This window comes from Plectrocnemia conspersa, unplaced genomic scaffold, assembly GCF_051122295.1.
Source record: "Plectrocnemia conspersa isolate PC_06_02 unplaced genomic scaffold, ASM5112229v1 ptg000005l, whole genome shotgun sequence".
In the NCBI taxonomy this organism is placed as follows: domain Eukaryota; kingdom Metazoa; phylum Arthropoda; class Insecta; order Trichoptera; family Polycentropodidae; genus Plectrocnemia; species Plectrocnemia conspersa.
The window spans coordinates 34,019,617-34,043,320 of NW_028277169.1; the positions used below are offsets into that span (position 1 = coordinate 34,019,617).

Genomic DNA, 23,704 nt, shown 5'->3' on the forward strand with positions numbered 1-23,704 from the left:
CGAATAACAAATTTAAAATTCAATAATAAATATTTTAAGTGTACTTATTATATTTTTCTAAATGTATACGTATTCAATTAAAAATTTTAATGTATCAAATTATAACCACAGAATGAGTTATTTTTTACTTGTGCGGAATTAGGTAAATAAAATATTATTTTTTTCATAATTAATCTTGTGCAATTGTAATATTTATATATTTTTTTGCCCACCTGAAATACCTTTATATAATATTCCAAAAACGGAGGATGAAAAATCAATTTGCAACTTTGACTTTTATTTAACAAACGCTATATTTTTTAAGAAACTGTAATGTCGAGTTGTAGATTCATATTCGAGGAAACAGTGGAAGCAGAGTCATGCAAATCATAAGGGCCCAGCTTGACAGGGGACCCAAATTTGAAAGCACGCAATAAAAATAAATATAATCAATATGAAAATATCGAAAAGGTAAACAGAACATACAAAATATAAATACATTTTCATCAAAAACATCAACAATCATATATGTACATACTCACATCAAATTATTGCGAACAATGCAAGTTGCCCAAAACATTTACATGGAACATATTTTGCTACCTGAAACAAAAGGATAAATTTGCGCCTCTATGTATTTTTTTACTTTCAATAAGTTTTATGTTAAACGCTCAGTTATCTAGTGATAATATTAAAAGTTTTTATAAGAATCGAATGAAGCATATTTAAACAAAATTTCTTCTCAGAAGTCAAAAATCCACGTCAAAAGCAATAAAGTTGTGTCGACGTTACGCTAGTGTTACCAAAGTGCCGTCAAGTTTTGGCCATAATGAAATCTAAATAAATATATATAAAAAGGCCTCCTACAGATATTTTTAGGATAGATTTAAAATTGCTTTTTGCCGACGAGAGACGACGGGTGGCAGTGGCAATTAGACACAGATTGAGCCCTTGCAGTAGTGTTTTTTTTTCATTGAAGTATACAAGTTTACATAGTTAATAAGTATGTACTATGTATATGCGTCATTATGGTTTTTTCAAAAAGTTGTATTTACCATTTCATACACATACATATATAAACTAAAAACAACTCAGAAATAGTGTATATTATTATTTAAAATATTTAAATAATAATTATATTTTCACTAGTAAAAATATAATCTACCGGAGAAAATGTATTCCGATATGATTTTACTGAAGTGACATATTTAACATTTTTTTTTATGAATAGATTCGAGAGATAACCAGATTATTTCTAGTTTAGAAATAGTGATGTATCTTTTGCTTTTTCAAAAGGAGGGGAGGGGGGGGGAGGCAAAAGTTTTAATATTTTGATTTCTTTAAGATGAGATGCATTTTTCTGGTAAATATCAAAGTGGGGAAGGGGGCAAATCCCCACCTGTCCCATTCTCAAAAGAAATAAACGAATATATAATAATAATTCATTTATTAAGGTTAGGTTTGGGTTTGAGCAGTTCGGGAAACGCATTGCGTACCGTTATTTATGTATAAAATTAAGTCACGTTTAATTCAATTGAAAAATAGCGGAATGCATTTATTATTTGTAATATTTTTTACTATGGCAGCACCAAAACAGTAAACGTCAAGTGCATGTGTCAAGTTTGGTTAGTCTTGCGCAGTCTGTCATGGATTTTGCTTTGCATTGAATAAGGCATCTAAAATAAACCCAAATCTATTTAAAAATGGAAAATTACACTAAAGGCAAATGCGTGGAGCAGCCCCTAGAGAGGGGTGCCATTCCTATACCAAACTTAGCAGAAAACTTTTTGTGGATGCAGGTATTTTTAATAGTATAATTTTATAACCTATCTATGTTTCTTATTTATGATTGATTCTGTAAGGTCAAAAGTGGCAGCAAAATGCAAAGGCTGCTGGATCACGCTCTCGGTGTATTGGATAACAATGAAACCAGAACTGTAGTATGGACCGGAAGTGGAGAAGCTGTTTTGAGGACTATATCTTGCGCTGAATCCATGAAAAGGACCCGTAAAATGTATCAAATAACCAAAATAGGATATAGAAAGTATGTCGTGTTTTAAATGTAATTATTTGTTTATGTAAAAGTATCAATAATCATATTGTTTAGATGTGAAGAATTCTGGGAGCCCAAGATCGACGGTCTTGATAAGTTAGTAGTAGATAGAGAAATACCAATTGTTCACGTGATGCTGTCTTTGGATGCTTTGGACGCTTCAGAGCTAGGGTAGGTATTATTTTTACTATCACCATATACATATTTAAAAAAAAATAAGATCCTCTTGCTCTTCGAGTTTAGTTCAAATCATTTTTGGATTGCCTCATATTTCAGATTTTTGTCGTAATATTTTTTTTCATTAATACTTTGTATTCCAATAGAATCTTTTCAAAATAATGCGATTTAACAGGGAATTATTTTAAAATATATGTGCATTTAAATAAATACTTTGTTCTATATAACAAATTGCTTGTGCGTTACAATAATAAAAAATGAGCATTAAATAAAACATAGATTGAGCAACATTTTATTTGTAGTGTGCAATAAAATATTTAAAAATGAGTATTAGCTGGTAAAATATTCATGCTATTGAAAATACAAGTTGATCCAATTAGGGTATCATATGTTGGTAGCACTGTAAATCAGACAACTGTCAATAATCACTCGTATTCTCGTATTAGGTTACAACAATACATTTACGAAATGGATCGCTTAACGCGTTAAAATTGTTCTACAGAAATAACAATTCTGTACGAACTGTGTCGAAATTTACGGGAAGATTATGGTGAATTTCATCGTCCTACTGAGCGAACAATTTGCGATGTAGTGAAAAAACTTGAAGAGACTGGAAGCGTTGGAGTAAGGTAAGGCCTGTGCATTATCGTGGCGCCCGTTCAGCCGAGAATATTGCCACTGTTAGTGAAAGTGTGACCGGAGACCCGGAATTGTCGATTCGTCGGCGTTCGCAGCTTTTGGCTTTTCTTATGGCTCCCATTGGCGCATTTTGGATCTGGACTTGCACCTACACCTATATAAAATTCAGATAGCACAATAAATTAAACCCAGAGATTATGACAGTGAAGAATTTATGCATACTGTGTTAGACCAGCAGGAAGTTGCTTCTGGTTTATCAAAGATTTTTTTTCTGATGAGGCACATTTCCACCTCTCTGGGTATGTTAATAAGCAAAATTGCCGCATATGCAGCGAGGAAAATCCTCATGTGATTCACAAAAGACCACCACATGCCCAAAAAGTTCACATTGTGGTCAGGCGGCGTCATTGAGCTTTAGTTTTTTGAAAACGATGATGGTTGGACTAAAAGTCAATGGTGAGCGCTATGGGCGTATGATAACTGATTATTTTTGGCACGAAATCGAAGATATTGATGTGAAAGAACAAGAAGTCTCAACTTGCCATACATTGGGTGCAATGTTGGATGTTTTGCGTGAAAAGTTCCCAGATCGCATTATGTCACGTTTTATGACACCAATTAGCCGTCAAGATCATGCAATTTAATGCCGTTGAATTTTTTTTGTGGGGTTATGTTAAGTCATATCTACGCCAAGTTTTAACCGAGATATCGCCTGAAATGTATGAGTCATTGAAAATTACATCGAAAGGATCGGAAGTTGCAAAAGGTTCAGACGGTCATTTAATTGATATTATTTTTCATAATTAATGAAATACGTACGAAGATATCCTTAATTTGTTTTTTTTTTAATTATTCGTAAACTGAAGATGGATCACTCTTCATAACATGACTGTAAGGCTGGGCGCGCACTAGTCAACGTGGCTGCCGCAGCCAGAAAAGACGGAGGCAGCGTGTAGGAATGTATTGGGTGCGTGAGATACGCTGTATACGTGGCATATTTCACCCACGGGTGCTCTGGCTGCTGAAACCGTAGGTGATTTCACAAAAAACTCTGTTAGAGCGTCTTGGTGACGTCATGATGATGATGCATGCTAGAAAGAGATGCGAGACGTCACCAAGACGCTCTAACCGAAGCGTTATACGGGCAGCCAAGTTGGCTTGTGATATTGATGATTGCTTAGTGAAAGCCAATAATTTATAAAAATAGTAAATTTAAATAATCATTTTTTGATATTTTAATGCACAAATAACAACATAGATATATTTATTTAATGCTTTTTTTTTATTATTGTAATGCATAAATAATTCCTTTTATGAAACAAAGTATTTATTTAAATCGTCCTCTTTTTATAATAATTATGGACCTTTGGGTAAGACTAAATAATCACTAAAAAATAAAAATTCTGTTGTGCCATCGATTAGGATGTAAGACACAATACAGAAATTTAAATAAAATTCAATAATTGATTACCTAATATTATACTTTTTTCTCTTTTATTCAGCATCTCTATGTTATGCCAGTGATATAAAGTAGATATCACATCTCATATTTTATCTAAAAACACAGTTTATAACAGTTAAGAAACCTAAAAACTTCATCACTAAAAAAATTATAAATGTGCCGTCAACATAAATGTATGATGCATTGCAGAAATGTTTAAAAACCATAATAATTGATGCGTAATTTTCTTAGTGATAAAATTAGCTATTTTCTCAACTTTTAGGACAATTATACTAAATAAGAAATCGGAGTAATTTAAAAAATTAAAAATAACACGTCATCAATTTGCATGTATAAAGCAATACAAAAATGATTAAAAGTAAATTAGATGCAGTCATAAATAACACAAGCAATATTTCTTTAATTAAAAATTTAATGGCATTATTTTGATAGTGAATTGTTAAATTTCTAAATGACATTATATATTGCAACACCAATTCATACGTATGACACAATACTTTATCTCTTGTAGTATTTTGTGCTATTGTTAAAATAACATTTTTTGTATTTTTTATGTAGTTATCAAGATCCCAATGTGAAAGACGCATGGCATAAGAAATCCTCAGATGAAAAAGAGCCGAAAGGAAAGCCGAGAAAACGATCAAAGGTGTCGGTAGACGAAATCTTCGCAATGGGACTACAAACCAACAGCGGAAAAGGAAGGAAAGGACCTGGACACCCGGCATATAAGAAAAAAAATCAACCGGGAAAAAGCTAGAAACTAAGAATTAATTTTGTTGTGATTAATGTTAAAGAGGAAGCGGGCGATAATTCAAAATACATATTTTTTTCATACAAATTTTTATGGAATACTCCACAATTAAATTAAGAAATTTCAACATAAAAAACTTGTTAAAAACAAGAACAAAAGTAGTAATGCAGTGAACAGATTCGGTTTTACATAATTGTTACAAGGAAACTAAGACATCATAATAAAGGCTGTTTTTGCAAATTGTTTTTCAATTAATCATATTTACATTTTTTTTATTCGATTTTATAAAGATGCAAAAGTTTCAATATTATGATTTAACTTTATATATTTTATAATATATAAAATATTACAGATTTTTGTCAATGTTTTCTTTTCATATTTATGTACAAAAGTGATCACCTCTAGAATGTCAGATATTATCTAATATAAATAAAAAAATTAAAACATCAATATATATAAGTTACTAATGTTAGTCAACATAAATGATATTTAAAATTTCATATTTTTTATATATATATATTTATGGAACAGGAATCGATTATTATATTATCAACATTTATCTGTTGGAGTAACAGAATTTTAAAATTATTCTAATTGTATCAAACTAATGAAGCTCAAAAAAGGGCAACAAATCGTTACTCCAAAATTAAAATAATGTACTATAACATTCTATATATATATATTTTTTAATATTTCAAAAAATAATAATTACGAAACGCTACATACAAGTCGCCAAAATTTTTTTCGGACCACTGCATATGAGGTCACCATTGCAAATTGATGTATAATCTCAACGTCGTTAAAAATATAAATAATAAGGCATTTATATTATTGACTATAAATAAAAGCGTGGTAAAATAAATGCTTTTATATTTATATATCATTTTTTAATAATACATATTCAATCGCAGAGATGGCTTAAAATTTATAATACAGATTTTCCTTATCTTTTCTTCTTGCATAGTAAGGATGAAAAGTTTCGCTACGTTCATCTATTTATAGTTTATCATTATTCAAACGATGTAAATCTAATTTGAAACACTCAAATGTTCATGCTTGTTTTATACACCGGAGACTCATAAATATACACGTCGAACGGTCGTTCTCATGAAGTAGCTCATAGATTAGTTTCCAAATCCATGCCGAATGCGCATAGGGTGCCCCCTACTGGGCACTGGGGGGCGGAGTGATGGCCGGCGCATTCGGCATGGCCTCGTTTCATGCCTCCGAGTCGTCCACTTCACATATGGGTCCCGACTTAGGCATCGGGACGATGAGATTCATCGACAACATGAGATTGTACTTTTCGACGAAACATGTAAACCTGCGGCACAAGAACGTTTCACTTTCGAAAACACAAAATATTTTACGGTGGTGGTAGTACGCGTGCGAGAAAATTCGGTAGACTCTCCTGCACACGGAACCCAGCTTGGAGACAGACGACTCTTTGATGCTCACGCTGAAAATGTATTTAGAAGTTTAAATAGAAATCGTGATATTTGATTGTAAAATAAATGTACTAAGTCGTAATTGTAAAATAAATGTAGTGAAAATTCTCAAAGGAAGTGTTTATTAAATTAGACAACGAAGATATTCAAATACATAGTTATGCAGCCGGATAGGCAACACATAACTGGACAAAAACAATAAAATGCACTGGTTAATCGATCAAGAGTACTGTTTTCTCTAAGATTATTTGGAATTTAAATCTAAAAATAATCCAATGATCCCAGACAAAAACATTGAGATGAATGATAGGTTCTCTATAGTTCATGATAAACGCGAGGTTTAATCAAGATCTAAATATCATTTGATAATTTTAAAGCCACGGAAAACATAAAAAACTAGCTATTTTTTTACGAAATATATATTTAAGTTTTTAGTGTCATTGTCAACGAAATATTTCTATTGTACGGATTTACTCACCGACTGGGAAAATATTTGTTACTATTAAGAAGACATGCAGCTCCGTCAAGCGTGTGCCTCGTGTAATCGATGGCTGGGCATTCTTTGGGTGTTTTGTGCGCAGCACATAAAAATATCCATTGTTCGGTCGCCGTCATCTGAGTGCACGTGTTCGGGAAACACTCTTCTTGCAAAAGGACCGCTAATCCGTTGAGCTCCATGCAAAATTGTCTAAAAACAAAATATCATATATAACATGCAAATTAAAAATGGAGATTACAAATTTAGTTCATACCTGAGATGCTCATATTTCCAAACGCCTTCGTCCTGAGCTTCTGGCATTGTCAATATAAACTCATAATTGGAAGGGTCTCTCCTGATGGTCTGCTGGATGTACTGCTGCACGGCGAGCGTACTGTCCATCTCCTCAAAAGGCTCATCGGGCCAACGGCCAAAATCCTGTGAACAAATAATAAATAAGTTCATGTTTGACTATACGAATACAAGTTTATGCATTCAATTGTGCAAAATTCACACACACGGGGTGTGACAAAATAATTGGACCAGACATTATTTTTCATATTTTTGTAGTTTCTATACACTTTTATGTAATTTAAAAGAGTAAAAACAATATTTTTACACATTTTTAATTTAAAAAGTGAATATCTAGTAACACCACTTTTCTCTTTTATTATTTGAGCACTTGTATACTATGGATTTAAAAACTGCTAAGACAATTTTCTATTGGATTTATATCAAATGAATTACCTGGCAAAGGTAAAACTTGTGTATTTTTGCTTTGCCAATAAATTCTTTATTGATTTTGTCATTTGGCAGGAAGCTGCACCTTGTATAAATATAGTTATTGTTTTTTATGTTTTTGTTAATAAAATATGGGTAAAAATATCTAGCTAAAACGTTTTTATATTGATTTTGATTCGTCGTTCCTCGGGCAAAATGAAGTGGGCCAGCTTGCCGCTAATAACAGACCGTACATCACTGAACTTAGATACTTTACGACTCTTTTTATACATTCTTCTTTGTACTTCTCCGAAGGTCGCCTATGCACATAATCGCATTCTTCGTTCAATGTGCGCATGATTGTTTCGTCAGAGGCAAACAAAAAAATAATTACCATAAACATTTATATTTTTTTTTAATAAACATAATTTAAAGAATCTCAGTGTTGCTTGGCCCATTCAGAATGTTTTTTTTCCATCGCATTATTGACATTGTAAAGCTTTGTTAGATATTTCGATTCCTTCTCAATTAAAATAGCTGTTACACCTTTATTTATAGAATAGAAGCAGATTTTCTGTCTGTCCGAGGAGTCGTTTTGCGTTTTCGTCCACATTTATGTCATTGTGACATAGGGTTGCTGTCCAAGTGTTCACATTTTTTTATTCTCATCACTGATTGATGAGACACGTTGAAATTTTGGGCTATTTCTCGTTAAGAATCGGAGTTTCTTCACTAAGTAAAGTACAAATAGCAATTTTCATTTCAGCAGAAGTATTTTTTCTTTGGACCATTTTATAAGAATCACTGTTTTACACCAAAAAATTACTATTAAATACTATCGCATTAATTCCACAAATTACCAATTATGATATGGGAGATTAGAAAATAAAACGTAATTATTTTATCCGAATGTTTTAACAGAACCGCAAATTTCTGCAAATTGAATAGTCTCCTTTGTTGAATCTGTAACTGTATCGTATGTCTGACTTTTTGGGTATACATATATTCATTTATTCTTGTTAAAATCTTCATCTATTAACGAACTTGAAATCTTTTAACGCTCAACATTTATTTTCTACATTGTTGCTTGCAAAATATGTGAAATGTTGAGTGGTTGAATTATTTTTTCACACCCTTATATATTGTGAATAGATATATTTTTACCTACTAGTCTAAAGGTGGCTACACGCGTTACGGTAAACAGGTTGACCGGAGACCGGACAAGCCCACAGACGCTCTGCAAAATTTGTCTCGCGTTGACATGTCAGTTCTGTCGTAAGTGTCGACGCGAGACATTTAAGTACATCATATTGGCTGAAAAAGACAAATTTTGCGGAGCGTCTGTGGGCTTGTCAATTGGCGCAGGTCTACCGTAACATAGGAATATGACTTCAGATAAATTGTTTCGAATGTTTTGTTTCAATAAAAAACTATATATTATATAACTCTTTAGAAATTTAAAGGTCATCAACAGTGTAATAAACATGAGAATTTGTGTGACAGGACGTTCCAATATTCTCGCTCTTCAGGATCGTTTTAGTTTTATAAATATATTGATTTAAATTTTTTTTAAATTCAAAAAATGAAAAAAATTTGTCACACACAATAAAATAAATTATATTGTCATATTACGATCTTCATGCATATACAAAAAAAATGTAATCTCTATTCAAGAGAAAAATTAGTTTTCTAATGTTTTTTTTACATATAGTATAAACATTTATTCCACCGAGGCAGTGCAATATTTTTTGCTGGTACACTATAGAACTCGTCGTTAGTATCAGATATCAAAAAAGGTAGATTCACTTGTTGCGTGGATTACCATCAGTTGACATGATGTGTAGGTACTATCTAGACTTGACAGTTAAGTGTTATAATATATTTAATTAGAATTGTGACAGATGCTATCGAGAGATTATCATAGTTTTATTTTATTACAGGACTAAAAATAAATTTATTTCCTAATTTTACTTCTGCGTTGGTAATTAATTGGGCAAGATACTCAAAGATTATCACTTCTCAGAAAGCAAAAATTCATGTCAAAAGCAATAAGATCGCGTCGGCGCCGTCGCAGTGGGAACGCTCGGTAAATTTTCAGTACAGTGGTTGCAAATAATTGTATTCGTTTCGATAAATATGAAGATTCCATGGCAATATTGCTTAAAAACCACCATGTGACTATATTTTTCTATGAGAGTCAATGTATATAATGTATTTTATTATTGATAGTTACTGTTTTGTATTATGAATTTGTGAAAAAATGTGATAAGAAAATTTGAGATTGTGTCATGTGTCCTTCATAAAAAATATTTGCTATTTCTAATTTAATATTACTGAATGATTTAAGTAAACATTTGAATCATAACTTTGTATTTGTTATGAATTATAATAATATAGGGCAATTTGCAATGTCTAATTATTACGAAACTACGTTTATTCGTAAGATTTTGTGTTAGTTATAGGAGCGATTTTTTGGTTGAATAATCATTTAGTTGACAATGCAATCTGACGATGCAATTTTCATTCATTCGATATTATGCAAGATATGAAAACATTTAGCTGTAATCAAATTATTAAAACTGTATATGTTACAAAATATGCGTTTAGGTATTATTAGCATTGTGCAAGCAAAGATTTGACTGAAGGATTCCAATCTGTTGTTAAGTAAACTAGCATATTACTGTCATAGCGAAAAGTTATTGAAATATATGCAAATATAAACAAATCAAACTGTCAAATTTTTTTTTTAAATTAAAGTAAAATGCGATATAATTAAACTGTCAAAAGAGAATTATTTTTTAAAAGGCATACGAAATTAATTTTGGTCCAAATGGTCGGTCGAAAAAGTCGGCCATTGCAAATTTTGACATGTAGAAAAGTGGGACGATACTGACCGCCGCCTTGGTGCCAGGGCGGTTCCTCCTGACGAGGACGGCGCCGTCGGCCATCTTCATCTTGGTGGCGGGAGGAGTCGCGGGAGGTGTGGCGGGAGGTGTCGCGGGCACGGGCGCAGGTGCGGGCGCGGCGGTCGCGGCGGCGGCGGCGGTTTCCGCCTTCTCTTGGCCGTCGCGTCCCACTCGGTTCGACACCGACCCCAGGGGCCTAGGGTCCATGCGGGCTGTTGCTGACGATCGCGGCTCGGTTGCCGTCGAAGCCCCAAGAGCCCGAAGCGAAGCCCTAAACGCGCGGCCTACGGATTCGGCCGAGCGATCGACCGGCCGCAGGATGACAACCCAGCCAACGCGCGCTAGAGGTGTTCCGCCGGCGCGCTCCGATTGTAACCGAGAGGAGAGAGCATTACTATATAGCCAATTGCGAAATTACGATTTGAAATCAGTAGTAATTTACTTCAAATTTATAAATAAAAATAATATTACCAATAAATTAATATTGACTAAAAATGGCCATAGACAAAATAACAAGTATTTATTTACAATATTATTTTAATAAATAAATAATTAATATAATTTAAATAATTATTATAATTCAAGATATTTTGTTCCAAGCTGCTTTTTGTATGTTATTTTGTTTTTATTGTTTTGTTGCTGAAAGTTAGTTTAATTTCTCTCCTAATTATTCCTTTATAAAAGGGCAAAATCATTGATAAATGATCAAAACTCAACTCAAGGCTCCTATTTACATCTAGGTAGCTGTTTGCCACCTTTGGAAGTGAAGAAATCAAGGAGGTATGCTATAATATTTTTTTTAAATTAGTGGACAAATAGGTTGGTTTACCAGTTGTATGAAAGTCGCATTTTAATTCTCTTATTGCATTTCTAAGTTCTTTGCATTTTGTAGTCTGTATTTTTGGCAATAATTTTTTTAAGTTGTGATTTGCCGGGTAATATACAGCTCCAATTAGTATATTTTGTTTAGTTGATTTAATTCCTACCATTAATAATTGAATTTCACATTAGTCAATACTCTCTTTGCTTAGATTAGCGCTACTTCCTCTTGCTTTATTTTGCGGGTGTAATGTATGATATATTTTATAGCCTCCGATCATTAGGTAAGATTGATTTGTAAAGTGTGTTTCTGAAATGAGAAATATCATTGTTTTGAATATATATAAAAAGGAGTTCTTCTCTTCTGTTAAGTAGACCATTAATCAGGGTTTATTTTACATTTTTTAAGATCATTTGAGTTTTAAGTGAGTCATAATTTTGTTGTTGACATCTTTCATTTCTCAATTGCTTTCATACTAGACATTTTTTTCTCAATTGCTTCAAACTTTGCCAATAAATTTTGCATTATTTGTTCAGAATGTTTTTTTTTTCTGATTTACGCTCTTTTTCGTTATTTGAGCATATGATTCTTCCTTTATTACTGTAGTAGAGATAAGCTCGGTTTATGTTGTATATTATTAGCTTTGGTTGTTTCATCTCTTTTTTTGAAGTTCCTTAGCAACTGTGCAGCCTCTAAAATTGGTTGGATGCACTTCTCCGCAGTTTGAGCAGACAGGCTTTGTATTTATGGACTTTTCACAATTGGAGGGAAAGTTGTCCTTTGCGTATTTAGCGCATTTTTGCTCTCTTCCACAGAATTTTTGCGTGTGTTCATGTCTTAATTTATTGCTTTTCAGGGTTTCAATTTTGATTTTCATGTGTCATAGATATTTTATTGCGTAGAATTTTTAGATCTTTATGAAAAATACTTTGTCATAAAAATAATATTATATATGTATAATAATCATTATCACAAAAATAATTAAAATCCGGCACATTATATAATAAAAATATTGATACTTGTTAAGAAAATCAGGTGGGCAAAAATTTGCCAGTCAGTGGTTGTTTTCTTAATATTCTGACTTTATTAGAGTTCATAATATTTCATTTAATGACATACAATTTCTGGAACAAATTTCCCCTTCCCTAAATGACGTCTCTGTTTAGAACTCACGTCAAAAGCAAAAAAACCGTGCCGTCATTGACGTAGTGGAAATGCTCGAGAAATCGTTTTTTTATAAAACTAAAAAAATAAGCTTATAAATAGCTTGATTAAGTTTGTTAGTTAATTTCATCCAATATCCAAACTCATATGAAATTCAAAAAATGAAAAATAGTTTGGAGACGGGATGGTGACGGGTGGGAGTTAGACACAGATTGAGCCGCTGCAGTAGTGTTTTTATTAAATTATGAGGGTGTTTACATTGTGCTTTACAATTTAACGGGACACGCGTGAGCGCGCCTGATGTTGCCAGTCGAGAGAATCCGTCGCGCCAGTGTTACCTTTTACAAGTTTTGGCCATAATAAACTTTAATAAAAACATATAAATAGGCCCTCTACAAGTAACTACAATAAAAAATATTATAAAAAAAGAAATATATATATATATATATATATATATGTTTTTTTAAACAAATTTTTGTATACATAATTCCGCCTAATTCTTACGGCCCATGCTGGATGGAAATTATATATTATTTTTTTGTAGATATGTTTGAGTAGAGTATTTTAAATTAATAGCAACTCCAGTTTCGTTTTTGAGTGATGCGTTTTCAAATTTTGAACCAGCACTAAAAATACTTGGGTTCAAATCCCATGTTAAAATTTTTGTTTCTTAATTTTTATCGAGTCTGGGAGATCTTAATTAGTAATTATTATGTAATTATAATTCCGATCGCTCATCACAAATTAGGTTTTCCTAGATTTTTCTAATCTATCAAATCAAGCTTGGTCGTACATATTGGGTATGAAAGAATCTCTCAAAATGAGCTACTTCAGATAGAGGATATCTTATATGTGTAATATATGATATAAAAAAAATATAAACTGGCTATAAATGTCATTATTAGGGTTGCCATACGTATGGTATTTTTGGGACCATTACTTTGTGTAATTATTCTATTACGCTTTTATTTGCGATTTATCCAAAACATTCGATTTAATTATTCTTATTCTTTGTTGTTTTTAACTAACCTATTTATATATTAGATTTTTATGGCAATCCTAATTATTGTGGAGCTAGTAGTAATATTGCTAATTAATTTAGTATATAAAAACAACAATTTCAACCCAGTGCTGCCAGAATTTAAAATATTTTATTTTTATATCATATACGTTGAAATTTAAGAATGAAATGGATAAAAAAAAAGATGCTGGTATAACGAAAATCGTTCGGCAAAAGCAAAACCCATCAGATCTCATTAAGATCTCGGTTCAACTGTCGAAACCATTTCCAGACGCACGACAAACCCAATTTAATAAGTCTAACTTAAATTTGATTTTTTTTGCCTGAAAAAGAAAATACAAAAAAACACATTCGAAGCTGTAAATTTTTCTCCAAAGCAGAACGCATTGTCCGATCTAGTTAGAGTATACATCACACGTCAATAACAACAATCATAGTACGAATTGAACAAAAACTTCTAGCTCTACTAACTTACATTTTTTCCTCTTATCCATTTATAAAGTTTCTATGTAGCTCGGATCGGTATCGAGTGGATTAAGTTAGTTGCTCTTTTGACTTCGACCCACGCTTCCGGTTTTTTTTCTACTTGGTATTATGTACCACACGCGGGGAACTTATCTGAATCATCGTAATAGGTTTAACAACATGCGATAGCTATTAAAGTGTTTTGTGTTTTCTACTAGAACCTTCGGGTGCGCCCACGCGCGGTTATAAAAAATGGAAATTAAGTCTAAAACGCTCTGGTTTGAAACAATCTATAAAAATAAACGGCGATTTTTATTGCGTATTGTTATCGAATGCTGAGTAGTGAAAACTAATGATCTTAAGTGTAAATTTACTTAATAGAAAACACAAAAGATGTTTGATTACTTCTAGGTTTATATGGATCACATTTATTTTTCACATCAGTTCATTCATGCGAACTTTCATAACGGAATCGTAAATTTTTTTGAGACGTATATTTTTACGAATAGAATGGTGGGAGCAAAGTAGCGTTATTAAGTAATTTTCACATAAGAGTTGAGCTAGCCATTTTACAATTTAAGATGTTAGATATTGTGTAAAAATCGAATCACGTTCACGCACATTTGTATAATTGTGTTAAAGTATAAGTGAAGTCCTCTTTTCGTGTTTGCGTCCATATGATCTAGTCGAATTCTAGATTCCAAAAGCTAAGCTGGTCCAGGGTTGACGTGAAGAGGGAAGCAGCTGCTTTTTCAATATTCTCCGTATGTCGTTACTTGATGTATCCTATTGATTCAAGTCGTACAAATTCAGTGAGTCCATTTTGGGGAGCTTATTTCAAACATTTTTCTGATTATATTCAAAAAGGGATTAAATGTTCCCACCTGTCCCCCCCATAAATAACGTCCCGGTTCAGAATTCACAGCAAAAGCAATAAAATCGTGCCGTAAAGCGAATGCACGTTTCGCAACTGTCAAATTGAGTTTCATAGACATTTTAGAGCAGCATATAATTTCACTAGCGCCTAATTTTTGTGGATAGCCCGAAAATTTCAGGTTTAGAATCAGAACGTTATTTCAGATTTTTTCAGGGAGGGGGCAAAAGTTGCTTAGTCAGTGGTCGCTTTTTTAATTTTTCGACTTCATTAAGATTCATAGTATGTATATTATTAAATGACATGCATTTTTTCTGGGAAAATTCAAGGGAAAGCAATTGCCTCTATATGCCTCCCTAAAACGACGTACCGGGTACCCGGACCCAAAAAACCCTACTAACAATCTCTAACAACTACTTTCCCTTAGGTAGATATTAAATATCAAAATTCTCGGAACAAAATTTTTAAAACCACATTTTACACTTTTTAAATTTAATGGCATCTCTGTCGATAACATTACAAGTGTTTTTAACTACTATTGTGCATTATGACCGAGTAGAAACTCGTAAAAAATAATAAATAACTGAGATTATTTCATCTCCACTGCCATTGTTGATTTAAGTTTCAAAATATCGAAAGAGAAAATATTCCGTTACTCAACAGCATCATTATTAGACTCCTCGAGTTATAGAGCCTGGAACAAAAAAATAAATTATCTGTTTCGTAACAGTTGAGAAGGGTTGTCCGTGTGTTCCGGACGTCGAGCTGAATCAGTGGACGAGAAGAGAGAATCTGCGATCTTTTGCGGTCCAAGTTGAAAGTCTTATGAAGTTCGGGTGCCTTAAACTCCAATGTGAATATTCAAATATGTGTCCTTAAAAATTAATTATTAGGAATAAAAAATTAACTACCGCTAATGATCGGGTTCATTAAACTAATACTATTTTATTAAAAATAAATTCGCATAGCAACGAATAAATTATTGTAGACACATGTTACAAATTAATGGAATTGTATGTAATTAATAATTTACACGTGTTGCGCATTAATATGTAATTATCATAATTCACACGTGAACCCAATTAAATATTTACTATAAATAGTAAGTGATTAAGCAAATAAAGATACTCGCAGGACAGTACTCAAACAGAGTCGCTGGAACTACTGTCGTATTATTTCTCGAGTACCACAGGACGGGCGCTAAAAATAATATAAATAAGTCCTTAGACGAAATGTCTGAGTGGAAGTTATTGCTAATTGCCAAAGTCGCAGTATCTATATTTATGGATTTTGTGGTTCGAATTTTTTCGCCGAAAAAGTGTGGAATTTCTTTAAAATAAATTGCTGTTGCCCGATAAGGTAGATTGGAAACAGTTGAACGCATTATCTATTCTCAAAGCAAAAAATATTTAATCCTATATGATTTACGGCGCGTACCTTAATTCGGTAAGTGGTCTTCCATGGCGTTTCATTTTAAAATAAAAAAACTTTTTATTTAATTGTTAAAACGCTTTTATCGTGAATCGAACTGGTCCTTTTTACGATTATGTGCGTTAATTTTTGTAATTGTAAATAGGTAGTGTTTCAGTTGATAAAACCGGTACATCCATATTTGTTAATTTAAAAATTACACACACAAAATCTAGTATAGTGTAAGACTAAAAATATTAAGGGGGAATATAATGAAAACATGTTTCAATATAATCAAATATGCATATTTTTGGGTGTTTTATTGCCGAATTAATAACTCAGAAAACTAAGTATTATATGAAACATAACTAGAACTTCAATCCGAATACCGACAAGCATCAGTTGGAAACAAATCAATAAAAAAAGGATTATATAATCGCTGGATTTAGTTATATTTCTGATTTAATATTATGTGGCAAGACATCTAGCGTGTTTCGTAATATCTGAAAAATGATTTTTTGTCATCCCTGTTATATTTTATGTAAGTGTAATACATTTATATATAGATTTTTATATTTTTCTTCTTGGTAACCATATTTCAACGTATATAATAATGTAGGTTAAGCAAACATATGGGTAGCATATAAATAGAAAAAAGCTGCACTGCTCATCGAACGACCCTTTTATTACAGACGCAAAGATATATGAAGCAGTACGTTAAGCTCTACAGGTGCATTATTCCACCGGACGGATTTTACGGTCTAAGTTGAACACTCGGTGGGATTGAAGTTGAACACTTTCCATTGAACAACTCTCAACAGATGCTAGTGCTGCACATTTCTAACATTTGACCCTTTGCACTCTATGTTAAAATCCTCGTCCATGACCCGACTCTTTTGTGTTGTTAAGGGCTAAAGAAATATTATTCTTTCACCTGGCAGGTTCGTTGGAGTGTGTTCTGAACTCGTCGAGCAAACACGAACTTTGTTTTGTCAGGATCTGGTTAAAGCCATGATATACGAATTGACAGCAAATAAGTTTGGGGTTTCTAATTCACAATGAGATTAGTCGTCCTGAAGCAAAAAGTTTTGTTATAAAAGTATTAGTATATACATATAAATAAACAATTTGAAAGTATATATTCGTCCGGACTTAGTAGCCAAATATTATTTTTATGTAATACGCAAAATTATTATTAAAAGTGAAAACAATTTTTGAATAATCCAGTCCTCTCGAAAGATCAGGTTGCACTCTAGATTTCGGATCTCGTAGATGGACCAGGGTTAACCGAGGAAGCGGCCGCTTCCTCGTAGATGCGAGGCGTCGCTCCGCTTGATGCTATTTCGGATGAACTCTCGTGTGTCTTAAAATTAATTGAACTTTATTACTTACTCAATCTTCATAGTTAAGTCTGAGTCCACACTGCATCACACCAGAGATTTCCTTGGCCAGTCGATTAAATTCGGAAGCTGCTGAGAATCTACGCAGCGCAGCATCATTCATAAGCCGAAGGCAGAGGCGCGTGAATGTCCCGGACGCACTCAGTCTCCATTCTGCATCAAAGACGATCATCAGACACCATAAATGAAGGTTTATCCCAGCATTGAGAACTTGCGGTAGCATCAGAGCAGTCTGGTGGCGTATAAGAGGACCAGCCATGAATTTTTTTTTTTTTTTGCATTTTTAATGTGTCTAGGCAAATAGTGTTAATTAATTTTACAATAACCAGGTATGTGAATCGAATAAAAATGAAGTAATTGTAAGATGTTTATATCATTTTTATTGACAAAATTTTAATATATTTAAAGAAAGTTTTATTTTTTTATAGTTGCACTCAACTACAATAAGCAAAATTATTATTCATATTTTTAAGGTAGTCGTTTAAACATGAACTAAACTCACATTAGCTTTGAACCATACACGAAAGCATGCTTTACATTTTATTATAATGTGAAACTGTGGACGACGTAATTTTAAAGTCACACTGAAAAGCTTGAGGCAAATTGAAATAATTTGTAAGTCTAATATTGTTTTTCCGTCTTATTTTTTTGTTCAACAGACATTGTAGATATATAAGCTTACATTAAAATTCTTAAGAACAACATATCTATCACATTGATGGTATCAAGACTACAATCAAAATTTTTGTACTGAGTTTTCGAGATAAATGCTTTGCCTGTATTTATAAAATATCTACAATGCTTTCTTTCTAATTCCTTTTTTATAAAAGTATCCAGAAATATCTATCATTTTACTTCTTGTATATATCCATATTTTAAAGAATATTATATATACCGTGATTTTTTTACTTGACAATAAAACATAATGTATTATAAATAACTAACTTTTATCTTAAAAAATGAAAAATAATTGATTGCTGTTTTTATCCACTAATATAATTTTTCAGTTCAAAAAGAGATTGACGTTAATTTATAAATATAACGCGTGTTTGAATATAACAATAAAAAATAGTAAAAATGAGTATTTTCTATTGATATCACAGCAACAGAGAAGATTGTGCCTTTTGCTATCACAGCTGGGGTGCAATTTATTGCATTTTCGGCGTAACGTCTATTTAAGCTGCTAAGGGACGACAATCCGTCGATGCTCGATGATTTTCAGGTTCAGGCTATAGAGCGCCCTTGAGAGTCGTGATTGCGTCCATTATTCTTCACCGTCGCGATCAAGACGCCAGAGCTTGAGAACGCTCCCATTACACGAGCAATAACGATAATTTAACATGTGTTTTTTTAGTATAGGGATGGTGGTCAGATTTGTTATGAAAAAGGAGTCGCATTGATTTATTCATGAACTATTTATTGTAAATTTAAGTAATAAGATTTAAATCTATTAATATCTCCATTGTTGGTTAGTTTAAAAATTGTTAATATGAAGTTTATGGCAACATTTATTGCATATAAATAAAAAATGTAAAAATGTGTATGAAAAGGTTTTTCATTTAAATTTTTATATTATTTTAATTTATATTATAAAACATTATATTTGTTTGATTTTTTATCCTAGTATATTTAATACGAAGGTACGTTTTTAAAAAAATATACAATTCAAATAAACGTTTTTTATTTATAATTTTATTTAAAATTTTATTTTTAAACATTTTTTGGCCGACGGATAGTGACAGGTGGCAATTACCCTCGAATTAGGTAATTCCACACAGATAAAAAAATGCATTTTATAATTGAATAAATGCAGTATATTTAGTCTCTTTTGAACTATCGATTGAAACGTATCGCCAAAATTGCTCTTCTCTCAGTGATCTTTTGCGTTTGTGATTTAAATTTATTTTCAAGTGTTCGTAAATCCACGTCTAGTTATTCATTATTTGAAAAAACAATGGAATGGATAAAAATGTTTTTTTATTTATTTCAATTGTTTTATTCGTTCACTGTCATATCAAAATTTGAATCGTAACAGCAAATTTAAATTAAAAGATTTTCTTTTGAGTTAGGCTAAAGGATGGATGCAGAATTCAGTGGAATCGATCGATTCTAAAGACATTTCACCAGTGTCTACCACATCTTGCCGTGCGATCCACCAAAAAGGCTTTCGGATAAGCTGAAAAATCATTAGCCAATAAAAATAAAAAGTGTGGAGATATATCTGAGAAGACAATGTCGTGCTTGTGCTGCACGTGGAATAAGGAAAGATACAGCATACATGTGCAGAAGTTGTGAAATTCCTCTTCATATTGACGCATGTTTTTATACGTATCGAAAAATAGTGAAATAGATAAAAAAAAAGTGTAAATAAAAAAAAAAAATATTAATAGTGAAATAGTGTTGTTTATAAGTGTAATAATGAAAATAAATATGAATAGTGATATAGTGCGGTTTATAAGTGTAATGATGAAAATAAACGTGTTAGTGACAGTTGTAAGCAGAAAAAGGACGCCGAAAAATTGGTGAGTGCAAATTATATTATATTATAAACGGATATTTGAAAAAATTATAGTAGCATTTAAACTTATATATTATTAAATTACAAATAACTGGTTGTAGCCATTGCAACTATTTTTTTGTTAGTAATATTAGATCTCACGGAGGGCATAATAATAATCCAACTCGTTTAGGGGTAATTGCATTCCGTTAAAAAATATTAGCATATTGTCCCCATTCAACCATATTAATATAACATCAGGTAGAAATAGAATTACTGAAGTTGTAGGTGTAGGTGATTATTTACATTTATTTAGAGCTGTTGCTGATAAATACATAACTATTAGAATAGATTATTTAACTAAAATTATGAATAGAGAAGACATTTGTTATTAAAATTTAGCTGTGCTATTGAAAACACGCGTGGTAAAGGTCTACCGGAGACACCATGTAACACTGTCTGTAATAAATTGCATATTTATTTCATTACTCTATGATTCCTACCGGTTGAAGTGTGTTCATCTACGACTGTATTCGTAGTGCGCCAATTGTCTGTCGGTTGTGAGGGCGCGTGCGTGTATCGGCCAGGTGAGGTACCACGTGGGAGGACCGGCCCCGGGGCCCACACTCCGGAGCCTCCCGGGGCCCCCGCCTCCACCCCGCTCCCCTCCCCCGCTTCTCTGTCCGTCGGGCCTCAGTCGGCTCGGCCCCTTCTAGCCCGCTGCACTCTCGCTCGCATCGCGATCCCGAACACTTTCCAACTCCGCGCGAAACTTGGATCTGCTTTTCGGAAGATCGGTCGAAACAACTGTTAATTCGCTAATTGCCGGATGTGGTTTCAAAAGCGAAAGTTGGCGCGCGTGGGCGCACTGGTTTGTTTTCGATCTTTTCGCTGACTTTTCGCTTATGATTGTTGCCAATTTGTTTCCGAGATCATGTGATTTGGAACTTCGGTTGCCAATATATATATATATATATAGTGACACATTTTACTGACTCATCATTGTCATCATGGAGTGGTTGACGGCCATCGATAAGAGGTGAGTCGATTCGCTTACTTTAAATCTACTCGAGCGGCTCAGTTTATAATGTTACCTAGTTGTGAGCAACTTGTCAAATTATTATATTATTTATTTTTTACTAAATTTTAAATATTTAGCACATTTATTATATATATAAACCTTTCGGCAAATTTATATCGAATTCGATTGTATATTTTTTGCGTAATCGCAGACCCTAAACTTAGTGACATCATTACACTTGACAGATTTTGCATCTCTATACAAAATACCACAATAGTCGAAATAAATATCAAGGAACAATACGTAACCCAGTGTATTCAACTTTGACAAACTTTAAATAATACACACTTACATGAAAGGCAAAGTCTTAACTTAAATGTCTAGTTTTGAGTCACTCGAGTAGATTTTAAAAGGTGATGGTGATCATATATTTATTATAATGTATGAATTAAGCATATGATATAATAAATTATTAGATGCTGTTTCACCGCATCTTTAATTGATTTTATACATATCATATATTGATTCATTCTCATCTTTATATTGCAAACACGCGCGTCTAATTCTAATGTAAATTAATTTTCTTAGTATGAATTATTAGTCATGATTCTAAAAATTGGCTTTAAAATATAGTTTTAAAGGTATGAAGTATTTTTTTCATTATATTATAATAATTTCTTAAATCAGTGTTTTATTTTAATTGCAGATTATTAAAAACTTTCGTAGTAATATTATGCATATTACTTTATGTATTATTGTATTCAATACAAAGTAATTCATTCGTTATAATTTAAAATACGAAAGCAAATTTTCAATTTATTGTAACTAAATAAAATTCCCAAACTTTCTGACATTGGAGACTTAAATTTTACATTTTGTTACGTAAATGTGCGAATGGAGATTAGGCGAGACTTATAATTTATTTGAATAATATTTTCTACTAACTTTATTCTCTATATATTATATTTTTTTCGAATAAGTTTACATGTAATGTTAACTTAACTATATAATTATAAGAATGTGTCTCATGAGATAAAATATGAAATATCATTGTAGTGGTATGAAAGAGGTTGCCATAAGCAATTGGTAATACATTCTAAAAACAACCATAAAGTAATTCCCTTGAATTTGCACAAACGCACACATAAAAAATACATTGACAAATAGGTTGAATGCGAAATGATTAGTGCAAGGTTGCAAAATCTGAATATTCGTTATTTTAAACTATAGTAAGCGATAAAATATTTGAATATTCAAACATATTCTTAGTTATATACATATATAAAAAAAATACAGCTTGAATAATGAATACATTTTCATATACATATAGTTAATTGTTATAAAAAGACAATAAAAAGTAGCAAGCCTATATATTTTAATTTTAAGCTTTAAGCTTTTTTTAATCGTCATGATAAATTAAAAGTTATGAGGAATCGTAAAATACAGTTCGAATAATAAATACGGATTCACAAATACTTATTTTAATATTTAAGTATTTAAATTTAAAAAAATACAGCATCAAATCTCCTTATCTTTAAATTAGTACAAAGTTTTGTTTTAATTATTTCTGCTGCCGAAAAATCTCATTTAGTAGCTGTTAATGTGGGCTTTATACGTTGCAGCAACAACAACTCAGTGTGCTAAAAAATATTCTTATAATACACTACTTAAAACATTTTTGCTTAAAATAAATAAAAATGTCACTGAGAAAGAGTACAATCGCACAATAGTAACAGACATATGAGTATTTTATGAAATTTCGGCAATTAAAAAGTGTTTTTTTCTCGTTATTTTGTTTGTCGGTTATTAGTTTTTATGGAAATTGCTGTTTTAAATAATATAAAGATTAAAAATAAAATTGAAAATTGCCGCTGCGTTGTTATATACATTTATACAATTTTTTTTTCAATCTTCCGTTTTAAGCGTAGGCCCAATGCGTTAAAATGGGGGCAAATCTTTACCAACTGGGTAAGTCCATCAGAAATAATGTATAACCACCAGACTGAAAGTATGAGAATCGGTGATATCTATATAATTAATTATAAATTAGTGAATTTTACACCATAATTATAAATATACAACTGTCATTTTAGTAATTTTAGAAATTCACTTTTTTTAAATTTCACACTACAAATATGAACCAATACTTAGCAAATATTCGAATAATGAATAGTAAAATATGAGCGAATATATTTGATATTCTTAAGTCGCTCCTAGTCGAACCAAACATATATAAGCGAATACGTAGTGCATATATTTTAATTCAAATTTTTCTACTGTCACTATTTTATCAAGGGTTTTCACTTGATATTATGACAAAAAACTATTTGAAGTCGAGTGGAGCTACTTTGAATATACGTACGTAACGCCAAATGTTCTAATACCAAAAAATCAAAATAATCTTTTTAATTGACTGTCA

At 31.9% G+C, this 23,704-nt stretch overlaps 3 protein-coding genes across 3 annotated transcripts in view; 2 read left to right on the top strand and 1 right to left on the bottom strand.

Annotated features, from left to right (window-relative positions):
• The first annotated feature begins 1,555 nt into the window (after positions 1-1,555).
• Rpp25 (ribonuclease P protein subunit Rpp25) lies at positions 1,556-5,301 on the top strand. Its single transcript, XM_088187106.1, has 4 exons — positions 1,556-1,778; positions 1,842-2,023; positions 2,087-2,203; positions 4,869-5,301. Exons 1-4 carry the CDS (start codon positions 1,683-1,685, stop codon positions 5,065-5,067), a joined length of 594 nt encoding a protein of 197 aa, XP_088043232.1. The 5' UTR covers positions 1,556-1,682; the 3' UTR covers positions 5,068-5,301.
• Positions 5,302-5,916: 615 nt separating this feature from the next.
• On the bottom strand, positions 5,917-10,958 carry Mob4 (MOB kinase activator 4). The gene is made up of 4 exons (XM_088187105.1): positions 10,602-10,958; positions 7,262-7,425; positions 6,988-7,197; positions 5,917-6,520 (listed from the first exon to the last, which is right to left on the bottom strand). The coding sequence occupies exons 1-4, from the start codon at positions 10,818-10,820 to the stop codon at positions 6,280-6,282; spliced, it is 834 nt and encodes a 277-aa protein (XP_088043231.1). The 5' UTR covers positions 10,821-10,958; the 3' UTR covers positions 5,917-6,279.
• A 10,024-nt stretch (positions 10,959-20,982) lies between these two features.
• Positions 20,983-23,704, top strand: part of Epac (Exchange protein directly activated by cAMP) — a 244,133-nt gene continuing 241,411 nt past the window's right edge. Inside the window, exon 1 of the mRNA XM_088185580.1 lies at positions 20,983-21,303. Within this exon, the coding sequence (XP_088041706.1) occupies positions 21,275-21,303 (29 nt within the window). The 5' untranslated portion in view covers positions 20,983-21,274. The remainder of the gene's footprint in view (positions 21,304-23,704) is intronic.